This window comes from Epinephelus moara, chromosome 9, assembly GCF_006386435.1.
Source record: "Epinephelus moara isolate mb chromosome 9, YSFRI_EMoa_1.0, whole genome shotgun sequence".
NCBI lineage: Eukaryota > Metazoa > Chordata > Actinopteri > Perciformes > Serranidae > Epinephelus > Epinephelus moara.
This window is the reverse complement of record NC_065514.1, coordinates 35,363,052-35,386,655: the sequence shown is the minus strand read 5'-3', so window position 1 is coordinate 35,386,655 and position 23,604 is coordinate 35,363,052. Positions and strand designations below refer to the sequence as shown.

Sequence of the window (23,604 nt, the reverse complement as noted above, 5' to 3'; positions counted from 1 at the left end):
TTTATTTTCAGTGTTCAAGGGTGAGGGATTGAGGTGGTGGAAGTTACTTTCTTTTAATGAGTAATTGATGGCTATTTGTGACTCAGATTTGTTTATTTATTTATTTCAGTTTGAAGTTATTTTTATTTAATATTTATTTATTTATTTCAGGTTGAATTTTTTATTTTATTTGACTCATACAGCCAAACTACTGTACAGTACATTTGTTATTGCCAATAAAGGTTGTCAAGTTAAATGGCAAGTTGTTGTACGGTCATTTTGTACCTATGATACATTTGGGATGGGGGCCTCCAAATAAAATTTCGCTTAGGGCCCCAATTTGGTCAGGGGCAGCCCTGAGTGGACTTCTGACAGAGCAGCATGACATCAGTTTAAAAGTTAGCTTTAACCCAGCCTGGTTCTATGTGAAAACAACAGCAGAGAGGAACAGACTTAACATGAGCTCTTTTTCCCCACTTTCCCCAGTGACTAGGAATCTCTTCAAGAACTGATTGCGTTTCAACGGCAGGCTTCCAGGTGAATTTGTAAAAGACATTTCAGTGTGCTAGATGTATGGTGCCAGGGGCTTCTGAGCAGATTGTGGGTCCTGAAGAATGCCATGTTTTCTTCAGTGTTGCCAACTATTTTTGAAGGGAAGTTGCTAAAAATTGCTAAATGACATTGTGATGTTTGGTTCATTTGAGATGAGCCAGGTCTGTGCAGATTTGATCACTGTTGATCGATTTGTGTCCGACTTCATCCTGACTTCCTCTGACGTCATACAGAAGTGGACAACGATATTCTCATGAGATCGAGGCAACCGCGGTTCTTAGAGCCAAGCGCTGCAGTTGCTCACCTCAGACTGCAAGACCCAGGGCATGATGGGAAACGCCTGGCTCTCACCTGATCTAACAGCTGATTGGTTAAGATGTTGACTCAGCAATATGTGTTATATAAACTTTTCATTTTTGTTGAATTTCAGAGATTTAGATTTTATTTGTCTGATTTGATTTTTAAAGATATTTTTTGCCTTTAATGGACAGGACAGGTAAGCATGAAAGGGGGAGAGAGAGAGAAGGGGGGATGACATGCAGCAAAGGGCCACAGGCTGGATTCGAACCCAGGCCGCTGCGGCAACAGCCTTGTACATGGGGCGCCTGCTCTACCACTACGCCACCGACGCCCCTGATTTGAAGGTTTATTCTGTTAACAGAATACATGTTGTGACTGATGGTGAATTTTAGAAAACAGAGACTAAATACATTCATCATGAACTATACATAGTGTGGCGAGCGGGGGCGAGCAAGGGTGGTGGACAAGTGGTATAAAAATTTAGAGTATGTATTCGCGACTACACCACCTAGGGAGTTTCACCCTAGGAACTACCAGGGTTGCAGTAAACAACCAAAAAGGCACAGAGGTTCATATTGCTACATTGAGAGAGACAGGACGTGGTCCCAGTTTAACAAAAATGTATTGATTTATTTATTATGTAAATCAATACTTTTTAAAAGCCATAAAAATCTCACTCACACCCTTAAAAGGACAACATAAGGGGGACCTGATCGGTGCCGAGGCTTACCCGCGGGGGAACGTGAGTTGAAGAGGGGGTGTGAGGGATCTCAGGAGAAAGACAAGTCACCCCAATCATATGTGAAAATCAAAGAAAACGATAAGGGGGTGCACGGCACACACACACACACAAAAAAAAGGGGAAACCACCACCGGGACACCAGAGACCACCACCGGCAGCTCTCAGCAACCGAAAAGGAGAACAAAATTAGTGAGGTTGACTAAACCAAAAGAAACAAATAAACACAAGATAAACAAAAGTAATAATGTGGAAAACCACAAAGCAAATGAACAAAATAAACCAAAATATGGTTGACAGCCATGTAAATATGCACAACAAAATCTTAAAGTCTAAGGCTGCCAAACATCAAACTAAGGAAAAGAAAGAATTAACTTTAGCCTAATCAAATTAGGATTGAAACAATGTAGGCTAATATACAACAAACAAGGGCATAATACAATCGAAACTATATAAATCAAAACATACAAAACAAATCAAAGAAATAAACAAAACCAAATTTGATACTAAACAAAATATATATAAATTGTCAAAATCATACAATTACATAAGGCAGATAATGAAAAATAAACCATAAACTACTCCCAAATAAATAGAAAACCAGAAAAAGATTAACGGGGTATGAACTATGCGCCGCCACAGCATGGGAGTTTACTTTGACAGACAGGGGGATATCAGCGTAGCACCAGGAGTCTAAAATGGTGAAAATCATAAGGCGCCAGGCGAAAATCATACTTAAACAGTGCAGCCACAGCATGCTTACCTGCAACCGGTGGGATGCAACAGAACAGAAGTGAGGCAGCCGGAAGTGGGCATGCCCCAAAGCCCAAAAGCAAGAGAGAGCGAGATAGACACAGCCTCTTTTTATAGAGTGCTCTCCCACTGCGATTGGGCAAGGGCTAACATGGCAACAAACCCAATCACTACAGCAGGGGAGACATCTATCCTGCTACAGTCTACCCCCCCTTCTTGCATCGTCGCCCCGATGATGGACCAGTTATGGCCAGGCTAATTCCAAGGTCGAAAGAGAGCCGAGACTGCGTTAGACGCAGGACTGGGCAAGTTTGCAGCACCATGCACCAGTCCTCCTACAGGTCTTTGTAGATGGTGGACATTGGGATGATGACCTGCAGTCGACCGGGTTGTCCATTTTACTGCCCTTCCGCCAGTATTGGGGTACGTGGCTGGGAGAGGAGCCCCTTGGGCAGATGGTAAACCCACTGTCACAACAGCGGGCGCCACTACAGGATCTGGCACAGTGGGAGCAACAGCAGATTGTGGGCGCAGCAGCCGAGGGGTCGTTTGGGTCACGGCAGCTGTATAAGTGGATGTTGTCTGAGGAGCGTCATGTCTCAAAACCAACAAATCACCATCACACGACCATCTAGTCCTAGGAATCCACCTAGGTTCTTGTCCAAACATGAGAAAGAAGGGGGACTCCCCAGTTGCCTGATGGGGAGCGGTATTGTAAGAATACAATACCTGTGGCAGGCACGAATTCCAGTCCCGCTTGCGAGACACAGGCAGAGTGCGCAGCAGGTTGTGAAGGGTCCGATTAAACCTCTCGCACTGGCCATTACCGGCTGGATGATATGGTGTTGTGCGAGACAACAGCATACAGGGCACAGAGCTGCTGAACCAGAGAGCTCTCAAAGTTACGGCCCTGATCTGAGTGAATATGAGCTGGGACACTGAACTTTGAGAACCACTCTGTTACCAACACTTGAGCTACCATGCAGGCTCGTTGGTCACGGGTGGGAATAGCCAGCGTGTACTTGCTGAAAACATCCGTCATAACAAGGACATTTTCCACCCCCTTATGGGTGGGCACCAAGACTGTGTTGTCCATAGCTAAAATCTCACTGGGCCGAGAAGCCAGCAAATGGCCCAGATAACTACAGGCAGTGGGTTGGTTGTCCTTGGCAGCTTGGCACCTCACAGGCCTGACACCACTGCACTACCTCGGAGGACATACCCGGCCAGTAACACCACTGCTGTAGTAGCTCCAGGGTTCTTTCAACCCCTTGATGGCCATGCCCCTGGGGAACCTCTGACAGCACCTCTTCCTTTAAGGCAACAGGAAGGAGCAAGTGGAGGACTGCCTCAGCACCATCAGGGTGGGAGATCTGACGATGCAGGAGACCATCCCTCTCAACCAACCTGTGCCACTGCCGGAGAAGTGTCGAAGCAGGCCGACATAGCCGCTTCTGCTCCTCCTGATTGGGACGCTGCTTCCGCTTCCAGAAAACCAAAACCTACTGTATAACAGGGTCCGCGTGCTGGAGGGCACAGATATCAGCGGGAGCATGGTGAGGCAGGGCTACAACCGCAGCTTGGGCTGCCTCTGTCTTGCGAAACTGCAGGGCTTGCCGTAAGGGCTTGGGGAGCGATTCCCCAGGGACCATGACTTCCAAGTCCTGCACCTCAGGTGACTACTGACGGGACAAGGCATCCGCATTCCTATTGCTCCTCCCTGAACGGTATTTTATGGCAAAGTCAAAGGAGGCAAGCTAGGCTGCCCAGCGCTGTTCAGTGGCACCAAGCTTAGCAGATGACAAGTGGCTGAGTGAGTTATTGTCTGTATCGACAATGCACTTGTGGCCCAGCAAGTACTCCTTGAACCTTTCTGTCATGGCCCACTTGGAGCTATAGTTGACCATGTTGCGCTCAGTGGGCCTCAGACCTTGGCTGGCGTAGGCTATGGGCCTCACCTTACCACCTTGCTCCTGTGACAGCACAGCCCCTAAGCCACCATGGCTTGCATCCACCTCCAGGATGAAAGGAAGGGAGAAGTCCGCATAAGCAAGCACCAGTGCTGTGGTGAGCTTGGTTTTCAAAGCCCGATGACACTTCTCAGTCCAGCTCCCAGTGACCATAACCTCTGACCTCTTTGACCTCTTGCTTCCCAAAGTAGCCACCAGCTTGTGTAGAGGGGCAGCCAACTTGGCAAAACCCTCTACAAACCGGCAGTAGTAGCTGGCAAAACCAAGGAATGACCGCAGCTCTGACATGGTCGTAGGGGCTAGCCAGTTGGCTACCACCTCTACCTTGCTCGGGTCAGTGGAGACACCCTTGTCGGAAATCACATGCCCCAGGTAATGCACCTCCTTCTGAAAAAAGGTACACTTGGCAAGTTTTGCCTTCAGATCTTCCTGCTGCAGCCGCCCCAGCAGAACCTCCAACCTCTCCAGATGTTGAAAGGAGGAAGGAAGGAAGTTTTATTGTCATTGTGCTTCCACAACGAAATTTAGTTGGTACATTCTCAGCAGCAAGGAACTGAAAAAAAATACAATACAAAAACATGGACACAAACTGTATAAAATGGCAGCAATAAATGATATAAAAATAGAACAGATAGAATAAATAGATAAGAGCAGCAGCTGTATAAAGTGCATTTTTGGAGTTAAAATATTGCAGATATTGCACACGATAACACATTCAGTCCGTGTCATTGATTGTCAAAAAGTGCGTGGGGAGGAGGGGAGGGGTGATGGAGGCTACAGCTCTGGGGAAAAAGCTGTTCCTCAACCTGGTGGTCCGGGTTCTTAAAGTGCGGTACCTCCTACCTGATGGTAGGGGAAAAAACAGAGGATGTCCCGGGTGAGTTTGGTCTGTGCTGATGGATCTCACCTTCCTCAGCAGGCGGTCAGCATAAACCGAGTCAAGGTCTGGAAGTGCAGCTCCCACAATCCTCTGGGCTGTCCTTACCACCCGGAACAGGGCCCTCTTGTTTTCCACTGTGCAGCTTCCATACCACACTGTGCAGCACTGACAGAGGATGCTCTCTATTGTGCTCCTGTAGAAGTTTATGAGTAGCTGTGGGGGTAGACCAGCCTGTTTTAGTTTTCGTAAAAAGTAGAGCCTCTGCTGGGCTCTCTTCACCAGGCTGGAGGTGTTCAGTGTCCACGTCAAGTCCTCCGTTATGTGGATTCCCAGGAATTTGATGGACTCCACCCTCTCCACTTCTTCTCCATTGATGAAGAGAGGGGACTGTGTGGTCCTCCTGGACCTCCTGAAGTCCATGATGACCTCTTTTGTTTTGGTGGTGTTTAAGACCAGGCTGTTGTCCAAACACCACTCAGCCAGATGTTGGACCTCCTGTCTGTAGTGGGTCTCATTGTTGTCACTGATGAGTCCCACCACAGTCATGTCATCAGTGAACTTCTGGTGTTGGAGGGGTGGATGGGGCACAGTCCTGGGTGAAGAGAGTGAAGAGGGCCGGACTGAACACACAGCCCTGCGGTGCACCTGTGTTCAGGATTATGGTTGCTGATGTCAGGTTCCCTATCCTGACATTCTGTGGTCTGTTGGTGAGGAAGTCCATAATCCATGAACTAAACAGAGTGAGGTGGAAAGACCAGTTATGAACCAGTTTATGGGGGATTATAGTGTTGAAGGTGGAGCTGAAGTCCACGAAGAGCATCCTCATGTACGTGTTTGGAAGCTCCAGGTGAGTCAGTTCTGCGTGGAGTGTGATGGAGACAGCATCCTCCGTAGATCTGTTCGCTCGGTAGGCGAACTGGTGGCTGTCCAGGTCTGCAGGGATGTTGTCTTTGATGTGGGCTAATATAATCCTCTCAAAGCACTTCATGATCACTGGAGTGAGGGCGACTGGGCGGTAGTCATTGAGGCAGGTGACAGCAGACTTTTTGGGCACAGGGACAATGGTGGTGGATTTGAGGCAGGTGGGGACCACAGCTTGTTGCAAGGAGAGGTTAAAGATGTCTGTGAACACCCCTGCCAGCTGGTTGGCGCAGGTCTTCAGTGTGCGGCCCGACACCCCATCCGGTCCAGCGGCTTTGGTGATGTCAATCCTCCTCAGGGTGGACCTCACCTGATGGTGGTGGAGGATGAGTGCCTGCTCCTCCTCGGGCTGAGTTCTTACAGCTCTCATTCCGCGGTGCTGTTTATCAAACCGAGCGAAGACGTGGTTCAGGGTGTCTGGAAGGTTCCTGTTCTTACTGACTTGTGTGGTGTTGCTCTTGTAGTCAGTTAGGGTTTTAATTCCTCTCCACATGCTCCTGGGGTCGTTATTCTCAAAGTGACCCTCAGTGCGTCGCTTGTACCTGCCCTTGGCCTCTCTGATGCCTTTTTTCAGGTCCCTCCAGGCAGTACTGTAGGCCAGCATGTCTCCTGACCTGAAGGCTCCGTCCCTTGTCCTGAGCAGAGACCTCACGTTATTATCCAACCAGGGTTTCTGGTTTGGGAACACCCTGATGGTTTTGGTGTCCAGTATAGCCTCAGTGCAGAAGTGAATGTAGTCCAGGACGGTAGAGGTGTATTCCTCCAAGTCAGCTCCCTGAGAAAACACCTCCCATACTGTACTCCCAAAGCAGTCCTGCAGTGATGCAGCAGCCCCCTCCCTCCATACCTGCACAGTCTTTACAGCTGGTCTCGTTCTGCAGACTACAGGTTTATACGATGGGGTCAGTATCAGAGAGATGTGGTCTGATACTCCGAGGTGTGGAGATGGTGCAGCTTTGTATGCTCCCAGGATGTTTGTGTACACCTGATCAAGGATGTTTTTATCTCTGGTCGGGAAGCTAATGTTTTTGTGGAGCTTTGGCAGCACTGCCTTAAGTTCTGCATGGTTAAAGTCCCCAGCCACAATCACAGCCCCCTCTGGATGGGCATTTAGCTGCTTGTTAATAGAGCTATGCAGCCCTTCCAGAGCTAGCTTAGCGTTAGCATGTGGTGGAATGTAAACAGCTGTGATGAGGATGGCAGAAAACTCCGTAGAACGGCCTGCATTTCACTGCCAGGTATTCTAAGTCCAGGGAGCAGTGCTTCCCAATGATGTGTTGTAGCTGTAGCTGAGAAGAGAAAACCACAATGTCGTCACGATACAGCAACAAGGACTGACATTGTTGGTCACCAAAGATCCGTTGCATCAATCGTTGGAAGGTGCTAGGGGTGTTGCACAGTCCGAAGGGCATGCGATTCCTTTCGAAGAGGCCAAAGGGAGTGAAAAACACTGTTTTTGGCCAATCTGCCTCCGCGCTGGGAACGTGGTTGTACCTGCTGGCTAGGTCCATGGTGGAAAACCAGCGGGCACTGGACAAGGCATCAAGAGATTCCTCAATACGAGGAAGGGGGAATGCATCCTTCCAGGTCTTGTTGTTCAGCTGTCTGTAGTCGACACAAATGCATAAACTACCATCCTTCTTTTTGACCAGCACGATGGGGGAGGCATATGGGCTGCTACTCTCCCTGATTACCTGAGCCTCAAACAGTTGATTAATGTGCTCCTTCACCACCTCATACTCAGATGGAGGAATGCGCCTGTAGCGCTGACGGACAGGAACATCATCCAAGAGAGGGATGTCATGAGTAATCAGGTCAGTGCAACCCAGGTTGCCATCGTGCACCGAAAAGACAGAGGTGTACTTACTCAAGAGCGGCTTTACTTTTCTCTACTCTTCAGCAGGCAAGGGAGATAGGTCCATGGCCGCTATCTGATCCAGCATAGCGGGAGCAGCTAATTTAGATACCACTGTAGCCACACCAGATGGCATCTCTGTGACTCCCGCAGGCAAGCTGACCACCCGAACCTCATCCAAAGTACCTACAATGGTGTGGGGATAGAGCAATACATCTGTAGTGCCTACATTGATGACTGCAATGTAAGTCGTGCCCCTTACCACCTGAACCAAAGCGGGAGAAGCAAGCAGTCTGGCAGGAAGGCAGGAGTCCAAGGGCTCAAACAACACAGTAGTGTTGGAGTACTGCTCGGAGCAGGTGGCTGTGACGATCTTCATCACATCACCAGGGATGCGACATGCCCTTCTCCCACGCACCGGGAAGCGGGAAGTGCTCGAGTAAGCTGATTTAGCTGCTCTTGCTGCAGTTTTAACATCTCCCTCATCTCGCCCAGTTCAGACACTTGGGATGTGTCAGCCAACCCCGGAGGACCACCCTGGACCCCATACTGAATGCCGCAAACTGAGGGACGAGAAGACTTCGGCACCTAACGCCCCCTGGCATGCCCTCTCATTACCACCTGATTGCCTCCCCCCTGACCTCAAGTAAGCTAGCAGTGGGCTGTCTGCGCACCAACTGTTTAAGCTCCCGACGGAGAGCACCGTCAAGGACATGTTCAATAAATTGGTCGCGCAGCATGACTTCAGCATTTGGCATATCACCGGGTGCACGCTGTTTGATGGATGCCATAAGACTCATCAAGGCGAGTGAAAACTCCTGCAGGGTCTCCCCTTGTAGTTGCCGGCGGGAGAAAAAGGCCTCCTGCAGGGCTACATAGGTGTCAGAACACCCATAGAGCTCTTGTAAAGCGGTAATGATTTGAGCTGGGTCCCCCCCGTTCTGCACTAGAACGGTATTTGATCTCCTCCCATGCTTCCCCCTCTAGGTGGTCGAACAAGAAGAAAGCCCGATTAGATGCAGACAAGTGACGCGCTCTCATGCATGCCTCTACCTCCTCAATCCATTCACTCAAGCCTATACCTGACATTCCCCTAAACATAGGACATTTTCTCTCCCGCGGCACAAAAGCCAATCTCTCAGTGGAAGTGGCACTAGCAGTGGAAGAAGCTGTCAAGGGGACACCAGAAGCTGGAGTTCAGCACTAGGACCAGGTATGGCCGCATCCTGCTCCTGTCGCAGCCTCTCATTTTCGGCTCGTAGCTGAGTGACTTAATTCCTCAACTCTTGCAACTCTCCCACCATAGCTACACCCTGACCAATTAGAGACACCTACTAGGGCTGCGGAGAGAACAGGGAAACAGCTCCTTACCGTGACTTGTTACAGATCCCACCAACAGGACCCTGCTGATGCTCTGCCTGGCAAAATATCTCCAAAATAAGAAATATGGTTAGGTGCAAAATACAATTAGCTCTGGGCCCCCTTTTTTTTTTTGTAATTCAAGTTTTTATTAAGTTTTCAACAACATAGACGATCTATTGCAGTACAATACAACATGTTAAAATTAACAAAACAAATACAACAAGCATATCTTGGCACTTAAAAACAAAAACAAACAAACAAAATTAAAAAAGAAAGTAAGAAAAAGGGGGGGGGGGGGGGGTTCAAAACACACTGACAAATGAGGTAGTATGCATATTTTCAGTCCATTACATTTTGCTTTTTATAAACCTTAAGAAATCAGACCAGACTTCATAAAATTTCCCATGGTAATTATTAGTCCTTGTTATCAATGATTCAAAAGAGGCAATGTCCATCATCAGCTTTAACCATTCATCAAACATAGGTTTTACTTGACTCTTTTAATGGCGTAGAACAATCCTTGAAGCACCGATAAATCCTGCCAGTGCAAGTCCAAATTTTTGTTTGGATATACCTGGTGGTAGAAGAGACCTGCTCTGGGCCCCAATTAACAAAAAAGGAAAAGGAAAAGAAAGAAAAAAAAAATGAAATTAAATGGAACACACGTCTCTGCTCTCAAAAGCAAATCCCGCCAACAATGCCAGATTGTGGCGAGTGGGGGCGAGCAAGGGTGGTGGAGAAGTGGTACAAAAATATGTATGTATTAGCGACTACGCCACCTAGGGAGTTTCACCCTAGGAACTACCAGGGTTGCAGTAAACAACCAAAAAGGCAGAGAGGTTCGTATTGCTACATTGAGAGAGACAGGATGTGGTTCCAGTTTAACAAAAATGTATTTATTTATTTATTATGTAAATCGATACTTTTAAAAGCCATAAAAATCTCACTCACACCCTTAAAAAGGACAACATAAAGGGGACCTGATGGTGGTGAGGCTTACCAGTGGGGGAAGGTGAATCGAAGAGGGGGTGTGAGGGATCCCAGGAGAAAGACAAGTCACCCCAATCATATGTGAAAACCAAAGAAAACAAAAAGGGGGTGCACGGCACACATGGTTGACTAAACCATGTGTACCATGTGTGTGTTGACTAAACCAAAAGAAACAAAACAAAACAAAACACAAATAAATACAAGTAAACAAAAGTAATAATGTGGAAAACCACAAAGCAAATAAACAAAATAAACCGAAATATGGTTGACAGCCACATAAATTTAAGCCTAATAAAATTAGGATTTAAACAAAGTAGGCTAATATACAACAAACAAGGGCAATCAAAACTATATAAATCAAAACATACAAAACAAATCAAAGAAATAAACAAAACCAAATTCGACTCAATACTAAATATATGTATATATAAATCATACAATTACATAAGGCAGCTAATGAAAAATAAACCATAAACTAGTCCCAAACAAATAGAAAACCAGAAAAAGACAAATAACACAAAATTAATCAAACTAAATTAAATTAACTCAACCCCACAATTACGGCCCAGGCTTCAGGCGTCTGCCAGAAGGCCGACACACACACCTGCTCCCAAACACAGACCTGCTAGCCGTAAAGGCCACCAGCAGTGGTGGGCGAGAGCAGCAGGCAGAGTAGCACAGCAACGCATCACACCAGGCAGAGCAGACACCAAGCAGAGCAGACAGGGCCTGATGCTACGTTAGCCTTTGGGGCTAACAGTCCCCATCACACACAACAGAGCTATGTTAAGAAAAACACTAACACACTGTAAAAGTGGCAGAGCCCATGAGGCGTACATACCGTCTGACAGCTTCTGTCAACCCCTGCAAAGGAAAGCGCGGCGCTCGTCCTGCAGATTAACGGGGTGTGAACGATGTGTCACCACAGCACGGAAGTGACAGACCGGGGGATATCAGCGTAGCACCAGGAGTCTAAAATGGCGAAAATCATAAAGTGCCAGACAAAAATCATACTTAAACAGTGCAGCCACTGCATGCTTACCTGCAACCAGTGGGATGCAACAGAGGTCCATGTCATTGGTTCGACAGCCCATTGGTTCGACATCCCATTAGTCCGACTGTCCGCGGTGCTGAACGGCTTGCGGCGGGCGTATGGTGCGCCGCGACCGGCTTGAGGCGGAGCAGGCTCACGGCTTACTGTATGTGTTTGTCACTTTCTTTTTCATTTTAACCCACACCATGATCTTTTCCTGACCCTAACCAAGTGGTTTTTGTGCCTAAACCTAACCAGACCTTAACCACAGGGCATCATGATGATTTCGGAACGGACTTCGGAACAATGAGTTTAATATGGTCGGAACAATGGGATGTCGAACCAATGGGCTGTCGAACCAATGGGCAGTTCCCATGCAACAGAACGGAAGTAAGGCAGCCAGAAGTGGGCATGCCCCAAAGCCCAAAAGCAAGAGAGAGAGAGAGATAGACACAGCCTCCCTTTATAGAGTGCTCTCCCGCTGTGATTGGGCAAGGGGAAACATGGCAACAAACCCAATCACTCCAGCAGGGGAGACATCTATCCTGCTACGCGTCTACTTGAATCGCAACCCAGTTTAGATCGCCACGCCCACTTCCGCATACACAGAGCCCTGACAGAAACCTCCAACCACCTCCGAGCTACTGCGAATAAGGGCTAGTCAGCCAACTAGCTAACTTAGCCTGTTTTGGTTTACCCCGTCTGTACGACATCTATTGCACGTCTGTCCGTCCTGGAAGAGGGATCCCTCCTCAGTTGCTCTTCCTGAGGTTTCTACCGTTTTTTTCCCCCGTTAAAGGGGTTTTTTTGGGGAGTTTTTCCTTATCCGCTGCGAGGGTCATAAGGACAGAGGGATGTCGTATGCTGTAAAGCCCTGTGAGGCAAATTGTGATTTGTGATATTGGGCTTTATAAATAAAATTGATTGATTGATTGATCACATATTAGCCTTTACATCCCTCCTTGCAAGACGTCACATCTTATTTTCATGGAAGTCCCCTAAACCTCCATCAATATCCCTCTGGCTTAGAGATGTTATGTTTTTTCTTAAACTAAAAAAGATAAGATTCTCAGTTCAAGGGTCCTCAGCTAAATTTCATAGCAAATGGCAATCTTTCTTGGATTACTTTAAATCTTTGCGAACACTGCCTTCAGATTGATCTCCCTGCCCCCCCACCCTACATTCCACTTTTAGTTTATTTTTGTTTTGTTTTGCCTTGTTTCTACCTTTGTAAATGTATGTGTGTGAAGGTACGTACATGTATGTTTGTGTACATATGTATATGCGTACAAATATATATATATATATATATATATGTATATATTTATTATTTATTTATTTTATTTATTTTTTAAATTGATTTTTCTTACTTAATGTCTGTTTAGTTATTATTCTCTCATATTACATATTTGTCTTTTTGGACTTATGTAATTCAATTTTTACTGAACAGAGACTTTGCTCCACTGTTCTTTCTGCTGTTGGCCCTCCCCTTAGAGGGCCCTGGGGTTGTTCTGGGTACTGGGATAAAAAACAGAAAAAGCAATGTACAATGTGTGTAATTCTATTTCTATGTATGTATTGTTGCATTTAAAAAGATTAATAAAAAAATAATAATAATTTAGTACTGCCGCAAATCTATTATACGACTACTTGACTACCGCCACAAATATACTCCAAACGCATCTTCGTTATTTTCGCTATGTAACGTTACTGCCATTCACGTAGGTTACATTCATAACACTAGAACGCCCCACAAAACAGCTGTCATCACGTAAGTTCAAGGAAATTAGTCTTCTCTTCTGCTAGATCTATCCTTTGGTAAAGTTGACCAAATGTAAAGAGGTGGACACATCTGGATTCAGATGTTTTGGTAGTTGGGCTTGTGGCTCTGTATGAGAAGCGCAAGCTTGCATGCAGATTCGCAGTAGCTCGGAGGCGGTCTGAGGTTTTCGTCAGGTATCTCCGTATGCGGAAGTGGGCGTGACGATCTAAACTGGGTTGCGATACAAGTAGACGCATCCTGCTACACATAGTCAATCAATCAATCAATCAATCAATTTTATTTATAAAGCCCAATATCACAAATCACAATTTGCCTCACAGGGCTTTACAGCATACAACATCCCTCTGTCCTTTGGACCCTCACAGCGCATAAGGAAAAACTCCCCAAAAAAACCCTTTAACGGGGAAAAAAAATGGTAGAAACCTCAGGAAGAGCAACTGAGGAGGGATCCCTCTTCCAGGATGGACAGACGTGCAATAGATGTCGTACAGAACAGATCAGCATAATAAATTAACAGTAAAACAGTAATCCGTATGACACAATGAGACAGAAAGAGAGAGAGAGAGAGAGAGAGAGAGAGAGAGAGAGAGAGAGAGAGATACAATATGGTACAATATGTTGAAAGTATATATTAGTATCTGGCAGTATACATGTGTGATAGTCTATTGTATATTAGCATTAGACTGTTTTAACCATTAAAGATTCAGCAAATCAGAGACTTGTGGTCAGTGAGGAGTCTTAAAATAACATCTGTACAGATGTGAAGCCCTGACTATATCTGATCGATCTGTAATGAAGGCTGTTGTCTTGTATTTCTTTCCTCTGTGTTTGACTGTTGATGTTTCTAATGTATTTATGTAGTTTAGGGCACAGGTGTGCTCTGCAGCAGCAAACTGATATGATGCTGATGTACATGGCAAGTCATGTAAAACAGAGGTTGAACCATGAACATAAACTACAGATCACATGTAAAGCATTTTATTAGGTCACTCTTTTAAGAGATCGGAATCAAATCTAACAGGATGTGAGTGTTTCTGTGACTTCCTGTACAGACTGAGGGTTGCTGGAAACTGTCGGGAAACTGTTTGACTTGACCACAGCTTTTTGTCACCGCCTCCTGCTGCAGCTGCCTGATCTTGTCTACTTTCCAGGCGAGCCTGTTATTGCCTGATGATGTAATTTTATGACATAAAACGGTATCATTATGTAGAATACACAATGTTATTTCTCAAATTGACTGGCTAGGTCAGCAAAAAACATGATTTCTTAGTTCATATTTGTTTGTTCATTACGGCATAATGTTATTTCTAAAAGTAACAATTTTTTTTTTTTATGAGATCTTTCTTTTTTTTTTTTTTTTTAACACAACGCATAATAGGTTTGTTTTAACTAACAAACCAAAAAACTGTTCTTTGCATGAACTGAATTCAAAGTGTTAATGATTTGATGACATTTGTTGCTGCTTCAGTCAGCCAGCAATGATTGTTGCTGCTGCCTGTACCTGGCTATTGAGCTGAGTGGTAACTACTGCTGCAGTCACTCACAATGAAATTTGCAGCCAGGCAGTGTGATGTGACTGACTTTGTGACAGAGGAAATCGTTTTTGTGTCATAGATACAAATGCATAGCTAAATTTGTTGCCAGGTGTTTTTCAAAAAATGTTGCTTTGGTAGTCTGAAAAGTTCCTGAATCTAGCAACCAAATTCCTAAATTGGCTTCACTGGTTCTCTCCTTGGTATGCAAATTATATGTATACCGTATTACACTGTCCTTAAACTATGTTCAGTGCCAATACTTGTTTAGTACTAATGCAACCTTTTTCAAGTGTTTCGATGCCAATATTTTCTTTTTCTATTCAGATCTTATTTTCAGTGGCAATTTATTCTTGCTTTTCACATATGCTGCTTAACACACAAGAAGTTGGACATTTTACAGTAGATAAGTGGTCAGAACATTATATGTAGTGGCCAAACCACACTGAACAAACTGTTATATGCATTTTTCTACAAGAAAAAAAGAAAGCAAATTTTTAATTATGAAACACTAAGTCAATCATTTTTGTCAAAAGTTAGAGACAGTTTAAGTGTGTGTGCATCTGTGTCTGTATGTCTGTCTGTGTGTTGTGTGTCCAATAGACAACTAACTGGCATCCGAACACTGTCATACATTGACCAAGAGGCATTCAAAGATCTGCCTAATTTAAAGTACCTGTAAGTAAAATTTAATTTGCTAGTCATGTATCATAACAACTCATATTTTCACAAGAAAACAGTCTAAAAGTTATAGAAATAGTTGATTCTGAAGCAAAACTGTTTCCTGATAACCATTACCTGACTGCTGACTGAGAAATGTCTCCATACAGTGGGATTACCAACACAGGTCTCACCTCTTTTCCTGGCCTACAATATATTCATTCCAGCCAAAAGAATTTCATTTTGTAAGTAGAATTTCAATATACCTAACTGTAATGTCATCGATTTGCTAAAATGTATGAATTTTTAACTGGTGTAAAATATTTTATGTTCATACCTTTTTGACAGGGAGATAGTGGAGAATGTCTTCATACAAGTTATACCTGCTAATTCTTTCACTGGAATATCGGAGAATGCTCTGACCATGTAAGTAGGACTGATGGTTGAACAGGAAAGTCATTTTCAGACCCATTGTCACTGACTCACAGACTCACTGTTGTATGTGGGTTTTTGCTCATTTTTTCATAGTTTTACACCTGTGTGATTTGATCTTGTAATCTGATTGCATGCAATATTCCTGTTTTTTAAAAACAACCTTTTTAAACCTTTAAGGCATAGCTATGTAAAATCTAGCTTTTGTTTTAGCAATGTTAGACAGGATAGGAGGATTTAACAGCATAGACTTAGTCAAGGCTTTGTCTAAAGCAGGGGTGTCAAACGTACGGCTCGTGGGCCAAAACCAGTCTGCCGAAAGGTCCAATATGTCCCTCGGGATGACTTTGAAAAGTGTGAAAATTATAGAAGTCATAAATTCCTTCTTTTTTCAATAAAATGCACTGCTATTCCTTTATTTGTCCACTAGGGGTAAGCACTGTCCTAATAAAATTAGTAAGCCCTAAGCTAGATATCTGTTGTGGATCTGTGAGTCACGTGACAACACAGTCAAGCGCTGACTAACATTACATGCAGGAGCCTCCAATGGAAAATGTCTTTATCAAAAAGGAGAAAAAAGTATCAGATTTTCCAAGAAAAGTGGACCAGTTCGTATTTATTTACAGAGGTAAATGGGAAGCCAGTGTGCTTGGTGTGTTCGCAGCACGTTTCAGTGCTAAAGGAATATCATACTTGACGACACTATCAGACTAATCATAGCAAAAAATTAGAGCTGGGTTGAAAAAATCGATTTAATCGATTTGAATCGATTTTCCTTTAAATGGCACAATATCGATTCATTAATTAAAAAATCGATCTTTTACTATAGCCTAACTATTTTCCTCCGTGGACGTGTTGTACAGCCGGTAGCAGACTGCAGCAGCCTGCAGTACTATCAACCCAGGTAGATCAGCATTTAGCACCTGAGGTCATGGCGAGAGATCTCGCGAGACAGTCGGACTGAATGAAAACAGAGCAGCAAACAATGGTGGGAGCGCCTCCACTGAAGGCATGGGTCTACGGTGCATTTTTCTCACTCGCATTTTCCCCTAAAAATATAACGCTAATACTGTACGCATGTTTATTAAATGCACATTAGTTTCACAGAAAAGATTAAGAAATACCACAAAGCATCAGCACACTGCTAACTGTAGCCTCAGTTTGTGCCTCATACAGATCTGCTGGTAAAGTTAACTTAACGTTAGCAAGCGTGATAAAAGACGGCAGAGAGGCGACGTTGTGCAAATAAACCAAAGATTTATTAATTTTCTGTAGCAGTAAACACATGGGCCAATAACAAATGTGTTAACTAACTATGCTAAAGCTTTACAAGCTATTCAGAGCTACCGACGATAACATTAACATGACAAACAGCAAGGCTAACGTTACAGCTAACAAGCTAACGTACTGACGCTGCTCAGACACACACACAGCCTCTCAGTCCTTAGCCGCTAACGTTAGCTCATGTACAACACAGGTACCACACAGAAACTTTTACAAAGGGTCATAATGTGCTTCTAGTGACTGTCAAATCGCCAGCGAACGTTGTTTACACAGACACGGAGAACAGCTGCCTGCTCTCATGGGACAAAGATCCTCTGAGAAGAAAGACGGTTCACTCTGCTCTGCCGCCAGGAACGAACTGGGAGGCAAAGATCCTCTCTGAGGAAGGTTCACCTACGTATATCGTTTCTCTTCTGATACAGTCAATGTGTGCATCACAACCACTAGTGTATTGCACAAAAGCTTTATAAGACGGTTACAGGCAGCAAACTTGTGGATGTCCTTTGTTTACATTTTTTGTAGCCACTTCATTTAAATTGTCTACCTTGTGATTAGATTTCATTTAAAATATTTATTTTGTATGTGTTGGTCAGGTAATGTTAAATAAAAGTACATGATGACTAATGTACTGCTTTGGGGTCAATTCTTAATGTAAACAGTATTTTTAATAGTAATGCACCAGGTCAGAGGCTTCCTTGTTAAATATACTTCGTTAGTTCTCAGAAAATATCTTAATATCCAAGCAAATTTTGTATCATAATTGAAATATACTTGACTGAATCGATATTGAACTGAACTGAATCGAATCGAATCAAATCGCGAATCAGATCGAACTGAGTCCTTGAATCGAATCGATCTGGAAAATCTGAATCAATACTCAGCCCTACAAAAAATACAAGAACTTGCAAGGACAACTGAGAACAGAGAAGATAAATGAAGTGCTGGCAGTTTTTAGGAAACAGCAGTCTGGTTTTAGTCATAGCTGAGAGATCAGTGATGCAGCTGTAAAAACTAGCTATCTTATTGCTAATGAAATAGCATCTACATCAAAGTCGTACTCTGAGGATGAGTTTGTGAAGACTTGCATGCTGAAGGTGGCAGAAATCGTGTGCCCCGTCAAGCGGCAGGCTTTTGCCAACATCAGTCTGGCAAGAAACTCAGTGGCAGAAAGGATTTCGGATCTTGCTGGAGATTTGGACAGTCAAATTAAGGACAAAGTGTAGTCATTTGTTGCATTCTTGGTTGCAATTGACGAGAGCACGGACATTACTGATGTTGCTCAACTGTCCATATTTATTCGTGGTGTTGGTGAAAGTTTGACTGTCACAGAGGAGTTCCTTGAGTTGGTGCCAATGAGAGAAACCACAAGAGCAAAAGACATTATTAACTCTCTGGTTGGAGCGCTGGACAGGGTCCGTGTTGACTGGGCCCGCGCTGTCAGCCTGGCTATGGACGGTGCTCCATCAATAATCGGTAAAAAGGCAGGTGTTGTGACAAAATTCAGAGAAGACGTACAGGCTGCAAATGGAAGGCACAATTTTTGGGATTTTTCCACTGTATTTTGCACCAGGAAGCATTGTATTGCAAGTCATTAAGAATGGATCAGGTCATGGTGGATGTCCGAAGTGTTCATTTCATCCGAGCCAGAGGTCTGGACCATCGTCAGTTTGACAGCCTTCTTACTGATAAACACATTACGCATGGCCTGCCATGGAAATTGGACAATATATGGAGCAAAAAGGAAAACCAATGCCAGAGCTAAAGGATGCGGTATGGCTACGGGACACTGCATTTATGGTGGATATTACAGAGCACTTGAATATTCTGAACAAAATGATGCAAGGCCGTAACTAAGTTGTCACACAGTATTATGACAGCATACACGCTTTCCAGTTGAAGCTGGCTTTGTGGGAGGTTCGGCTGTTAAATGGTGACCCTGCTCATTTCCCCCATCTAAGAAATGTGAGTGCCACTGGAACTGATGCTAACATGAATCGGTACAAAGACAAGATTGCAGAACTGCTACAGGATGTTCAGCAGCCGTTTCAGGTCTTTGGTGAACTTGAGACAGGGACAAGGCTTGAGACTGGGGCTTCTGATCTGCCCGTGGACATCCAATTTGAGGTAATTGACTTTCTGATTCAGATCAGGGGCCTCATTTATAAAACTGTGCATAGGAAAGATCACTACAAACGGCATATGGAGGAAACACAGGAAATGCCTGAGCACAAAAACTAGATTTATAACACAGTGCGCACGCACGTCCTAAGCCTGTTTCCAGTTATAAATCACAATCAACTCTAAAGTTGGCGCACCTGAGGGAGCGCCTTGCCCCGCCCATATGTGGCTATAAAAGGTCGGGGGAAACCCTTGATACATATTCATTCATACCGAGACTGAAGATGGCCCAAGAGGGGAAAAGAGCAAAGAAACTAAATTTCACGCAATGTGAAGTGGAAATTCTTGTAGATGAGGTGGAAAAAAGAAAAATTGTGTTGTTTGGTGGGCACAGCGTGGGCATTACTAATGCCAAAAAGGCGGAAGAGTGGCAGCATGTGGCAGATGCTGTCAACAACATTGCCTCAGAGGGCTGGACTGCGGCCGAGATTAAGAAGAAATGGTCAGACATAAAAGTGGAGGCAAAAAAGCACATGGCCCTACACAGAAGAAGTATATGTGCGACTGGTGGGGGAAAGGGGACACCGGAGCTCACCCCCACAGATCGGCGAGTCCCTCTTAAGTGGCGTGGTGACGGAGGCGGAGGGGGACACAGATGCGCCAGAAGCACCAAATGTGCCAGAAGCACGGCATGATGCAGGTAAGTGTATGTCTTGTTTGAAATTACAGTAAAATGAACATGTACACAATTGAGACGTCATTCACAAAAGTTGAATTTATTTAAAGTTGAATAATTTGTCTTTGCAGCCCCCACGTGTTCCAGCAGTGGTGCTCCACCTGTGGCTGGAGAGGCTGGAGACGCCGGAGACGCCACCGCAGCGGCCGTGTCCTGACAGATGCAGTCCTGCAAGTGCAGAGGGACACAATCACTGAAATTAACGAGGTGGCCAACGAGTTGCGGGACATCAAAACTGTCTTAACAGCCGTAAATGACACACTTAAACAGTTGGTAAATAAAAAATAATTTCTCTACCTCTTGTGTGTTTGTTATATGCGTTGCATCACCTCCAGACGCTCAAAGTGCCCCTTCACGCAGTTGGAAAGATGGAAAACCAATCAGAGTAAACAAAACGTGTGACGTAGGCTGGCACAATGCCCCTGTAAACAGACCAGTAAGCTGTGATGATGTCTGGGAAAGAGTGTTGCCGTCTTTGCGGATTTCCTCCTCACTGTGGACTCCGAGTTGCATGGCTGTGATTCCCAGCTCGGTCGCTTCCCTGACCTGCTCCTCCATGAGAGCAACTAGCGGAGAAACAACAATAGCCACTGGGTTTTCACTGAGTCCCATCTTCTTCCAGATCAATGGAGCCAGTTGGTAAATTAAACTTTTACCAAACCCCGTAGCAAGGACACACATCCTTTTTTTCAATAAAAGCTTTCAGTGCAGCCGTTTGTTCTGCTTTTAAAGAAAATATACATTCCAGTTCGTTGACACATTTACCATCGCAGTTTCAAAATCAGTAGCCATGTTGGTTGTTTACGAAATGCATTCACTCCGCTCCTTGTCCCTCCTATTCTGATGACGTGCCTGCCCCAAAGTAATAAACGGTTGTGATTGGCACGGTAAGCTTTAACCGATGCCAGAATGGGCCTTTATGATTGCATGGCCAGACTGATCTGCGTAGCAAATAGAACATGAGCTAGCAAGATTAGGATGGTTTCACCAGGCTAAGCAACAGTCACGTTTAAAACAACAAATTCACTATATAAACTAAATGATATCTCACTGGAAACAAATCTAACATGTCAATAAAATAAATTTAACTCCTGACATCACAATACTGAGTGAAGACAGTAAAGTTAAATCAGCATGAAGAACACAGACATCAATATCAATCATTTATCCTGCTCTCTGTCCCCACTCTACTGAGGAGACTCACTGTCTGCAGGTTGGCAACCATAGGTGCATTTTACAGTAAAGTGTTAGAATACAAACAGACAGCTTTTATTTTTTATTTTGTTTTAAACATGGTTTTAAATAGTTAGTTGTGTGTGTGTGTGTGTGTGTGTGTGTGTGTGTGTGTGTGTGTGTCTGTGTGTGTGATTTTGTGTGTGCGTGTGTGTGTGTGTGTTTGTGTGAAATTGAATAGGCTAGCTGTATGCAAACACACACGTTTGGTCGTGGAAAGTCCACAAATGTGTGTGAGAATGTGTTGCTTATTCCATGTTTGTTTTTTTTCTTTTCTTTTTTTTTTTAAATAAAGCATTTACACTTAATTAATATGAAGAATTATAACAGATGGAATACACCATTCTCTGCAAATATGTCTCTTTTGTACTGTGACATCACAAGACATTGTTGCAATTGTGTATTTTGGCTGTGCACAGCATGTGTTATACAGTGGCATTCAAAAGTTTGGGCACCCCTGGTCACCGTTTACTGTGAATTAAAGCTATAGTTGGTAATCCTGTTCAGAAACACGTTTTGTTATACTGGGTGAAATGGTCCTTCCATCCTGAGAGTAGTCAATACATAATGTGTTCAGAAAAAGGAACGAAAAAAATCCGACCTCTGTGGCAGCTGCAGGCCTGTAAAAACTCTGACCAATCCCTGCCTCTCGGTGCAAGTGGAAAGAACCAATCAGATGCCTTCATGTCTCGTCCTTATATATCACTCTGGTCCTGCCCATGCCCCCCTCTGTCCCTCCCTCCTCCCTGCATGCACTCATCACGTGTCACCGTTGCCGGAAATATTCAGCACACTCCTCAGCAGAAATACTGAGTTAGCAGGAGAATAAGTTTGCTGAACAATAGCAGAGAAAATGCAGCCAAAAGTACCACATCTAGCGGTACTTGTAACTGCTCGCCCCGCTAAACAGGCTAAGAAAATAAAGTCGGAGGCAGAAAAGGCTGTGACGATAAAGGCTTTGGATAAAGCGAGAGGACAAACCAGAGTCAACCAGCATCGCAGCTTTTGAATGGTGGAGATAACCGAGGAAGCTGAAGGGCCTGAAAAGTGATGCAGAGGTTGCTGTCTTTCTGTTAGACAGGTAATTATTTGTTTTGCTTCGGGGGTATTTGTTATTTTCATGAAATATGTAACGTTAGCCAACTTAGCTACTTTTGTAGCTCGTATTAGCCCAATGCTAACATTAGCTTCTCTGTTGGTGTACTGCAGGATGCGCGTTCAAGTTTGTGGGAGCGTGGCTTTGGATGGAGCACTGACGGGAGGGGGAGGAGGGTGGTGGAGCTTAGAGGAGGTGAACCCTTTCAAATCTTGCTAGCTCTCCAACATTACCAACTATAGCTTCAAGCTATCCAAAAGGCAAGAAGTTAAAGATGACACATTTCTTCAATATTTTAAACAAGATTAGTTTTTTATTTCAATCTTTCACAGTTTCAAAATAAAAAACGGAATAGGGCCTGAAGCAAAAGTTTGGGCACCCTGCATGGTCAGTACTTAGCAGCGCCAACTTTGTAGTATCACAACAAGTATCACAGCTTCTAAATGCTTTTTGTATCCAGCTAAAAGTCTTTCATTTCTTGTTTGGGGGATTTTCATCCATTCTTTCTGCAGAAGGCTTCTAGTTCTGTGAGATTCATGGGCTGTCCTGCATGCACTGCTCTTTTGAGGTCCATCCACAGATTTTCAATGACGTTTAGGTCAGGGGACTGTGAGAGTCATGGCAAAACTTTCAGCTTGTGCCTCTTGAGGTAGTCCATTATGAATGTCCAGGTGTGTTAAGGATCATTGTGCTGTTGTAGAAGCCATCCTCTCTTCATCTTTAGCTTTTTTTTACAGGTGGTGTGATGTTTGCTTCCAGAATTTGCTGGAATTTAACTGAATCCATTCTTCCCTCTACCTGTGAAATGTTCCCCGTGCTACTGACTGCAAGACAGGCCCAACGCATGATTGGTCCACCCCGTGTTTAACAGTTGGACAGGCGATCTTTTCATTAAATTCTGCATCCTTTTTTCTCCAAACATACCTTTGCTCATTGCCTCCAAAAAGTTCTATTTTAACTTCATCAGTCCACAGGACTTGTTTCCAAAAAAGCATCAGGCTTGTTTAGATGTTCCTTTGCGAACTTCTGAACTGCTAAATTTTGTTGTGAGGACACAGGAAAGGTTTTCTGATGACTCTTTCATGAAGGTCATATTTGTACAGGTGTCACTGCAGAGCTGAACAGTGCACCACCACTCCAGAATCTGCTAAATCTCCCTGCAGGTCTCTTGCAGTCAAACAGGGGGTTTGATTTGCCTTTCTAATAGGGCCGTAATGGTACATGTATTTGTGTCGAACCGTTCGGTACGTGACTTTTGGTTCGGCACGACCCTGTACCGAATTATTGGGCGTAGGATATTATTTTATTTTGTTTTATTTTAATTCCGTTTTTGCGAGCCGAACCATTTAAAATATCTAGTTCCCCGACGGACATAATTGAGTGACGGACCGAGTCC

General features: G+C 44.3%; 1 protein-coding gene across 1 annotated transcript in view; it reads left to right on the top strand.

The window, feature by feature from the left end:
- Window positions 1-8,348: 8,348 nt before the first annotated feature.
- Window positions 8,349-23,604, top strand: part of LOC126395993 (thyrotropin receptor-like) — a 38,692-nt gene continuing 23,436 nt past the window's right edge. The window contains exons 1-5 of the mRNA XM_050053796.1: window positions 8,349-8,388; window positions 8,445-8,595; window positions 15,244-15,327; window positions 15,480-15,554; window positions 15,658-15,735. Of these exons, the coding sequence (XP_049909753.1) occupies window positions 8,349-8,388; window positions 8,445-8,595; window positions 15,244-15,327; window positions 15,480-15,554; window positions 15,658-15,735 (428 nt within the window). The remainder of the gene's footprint in view (window positions 8,389-8,444; window positions 8,596-15,243; window positions 15,328-15,479; window positions 15,555-15,657; window positions 15,736-23,604) is intronic.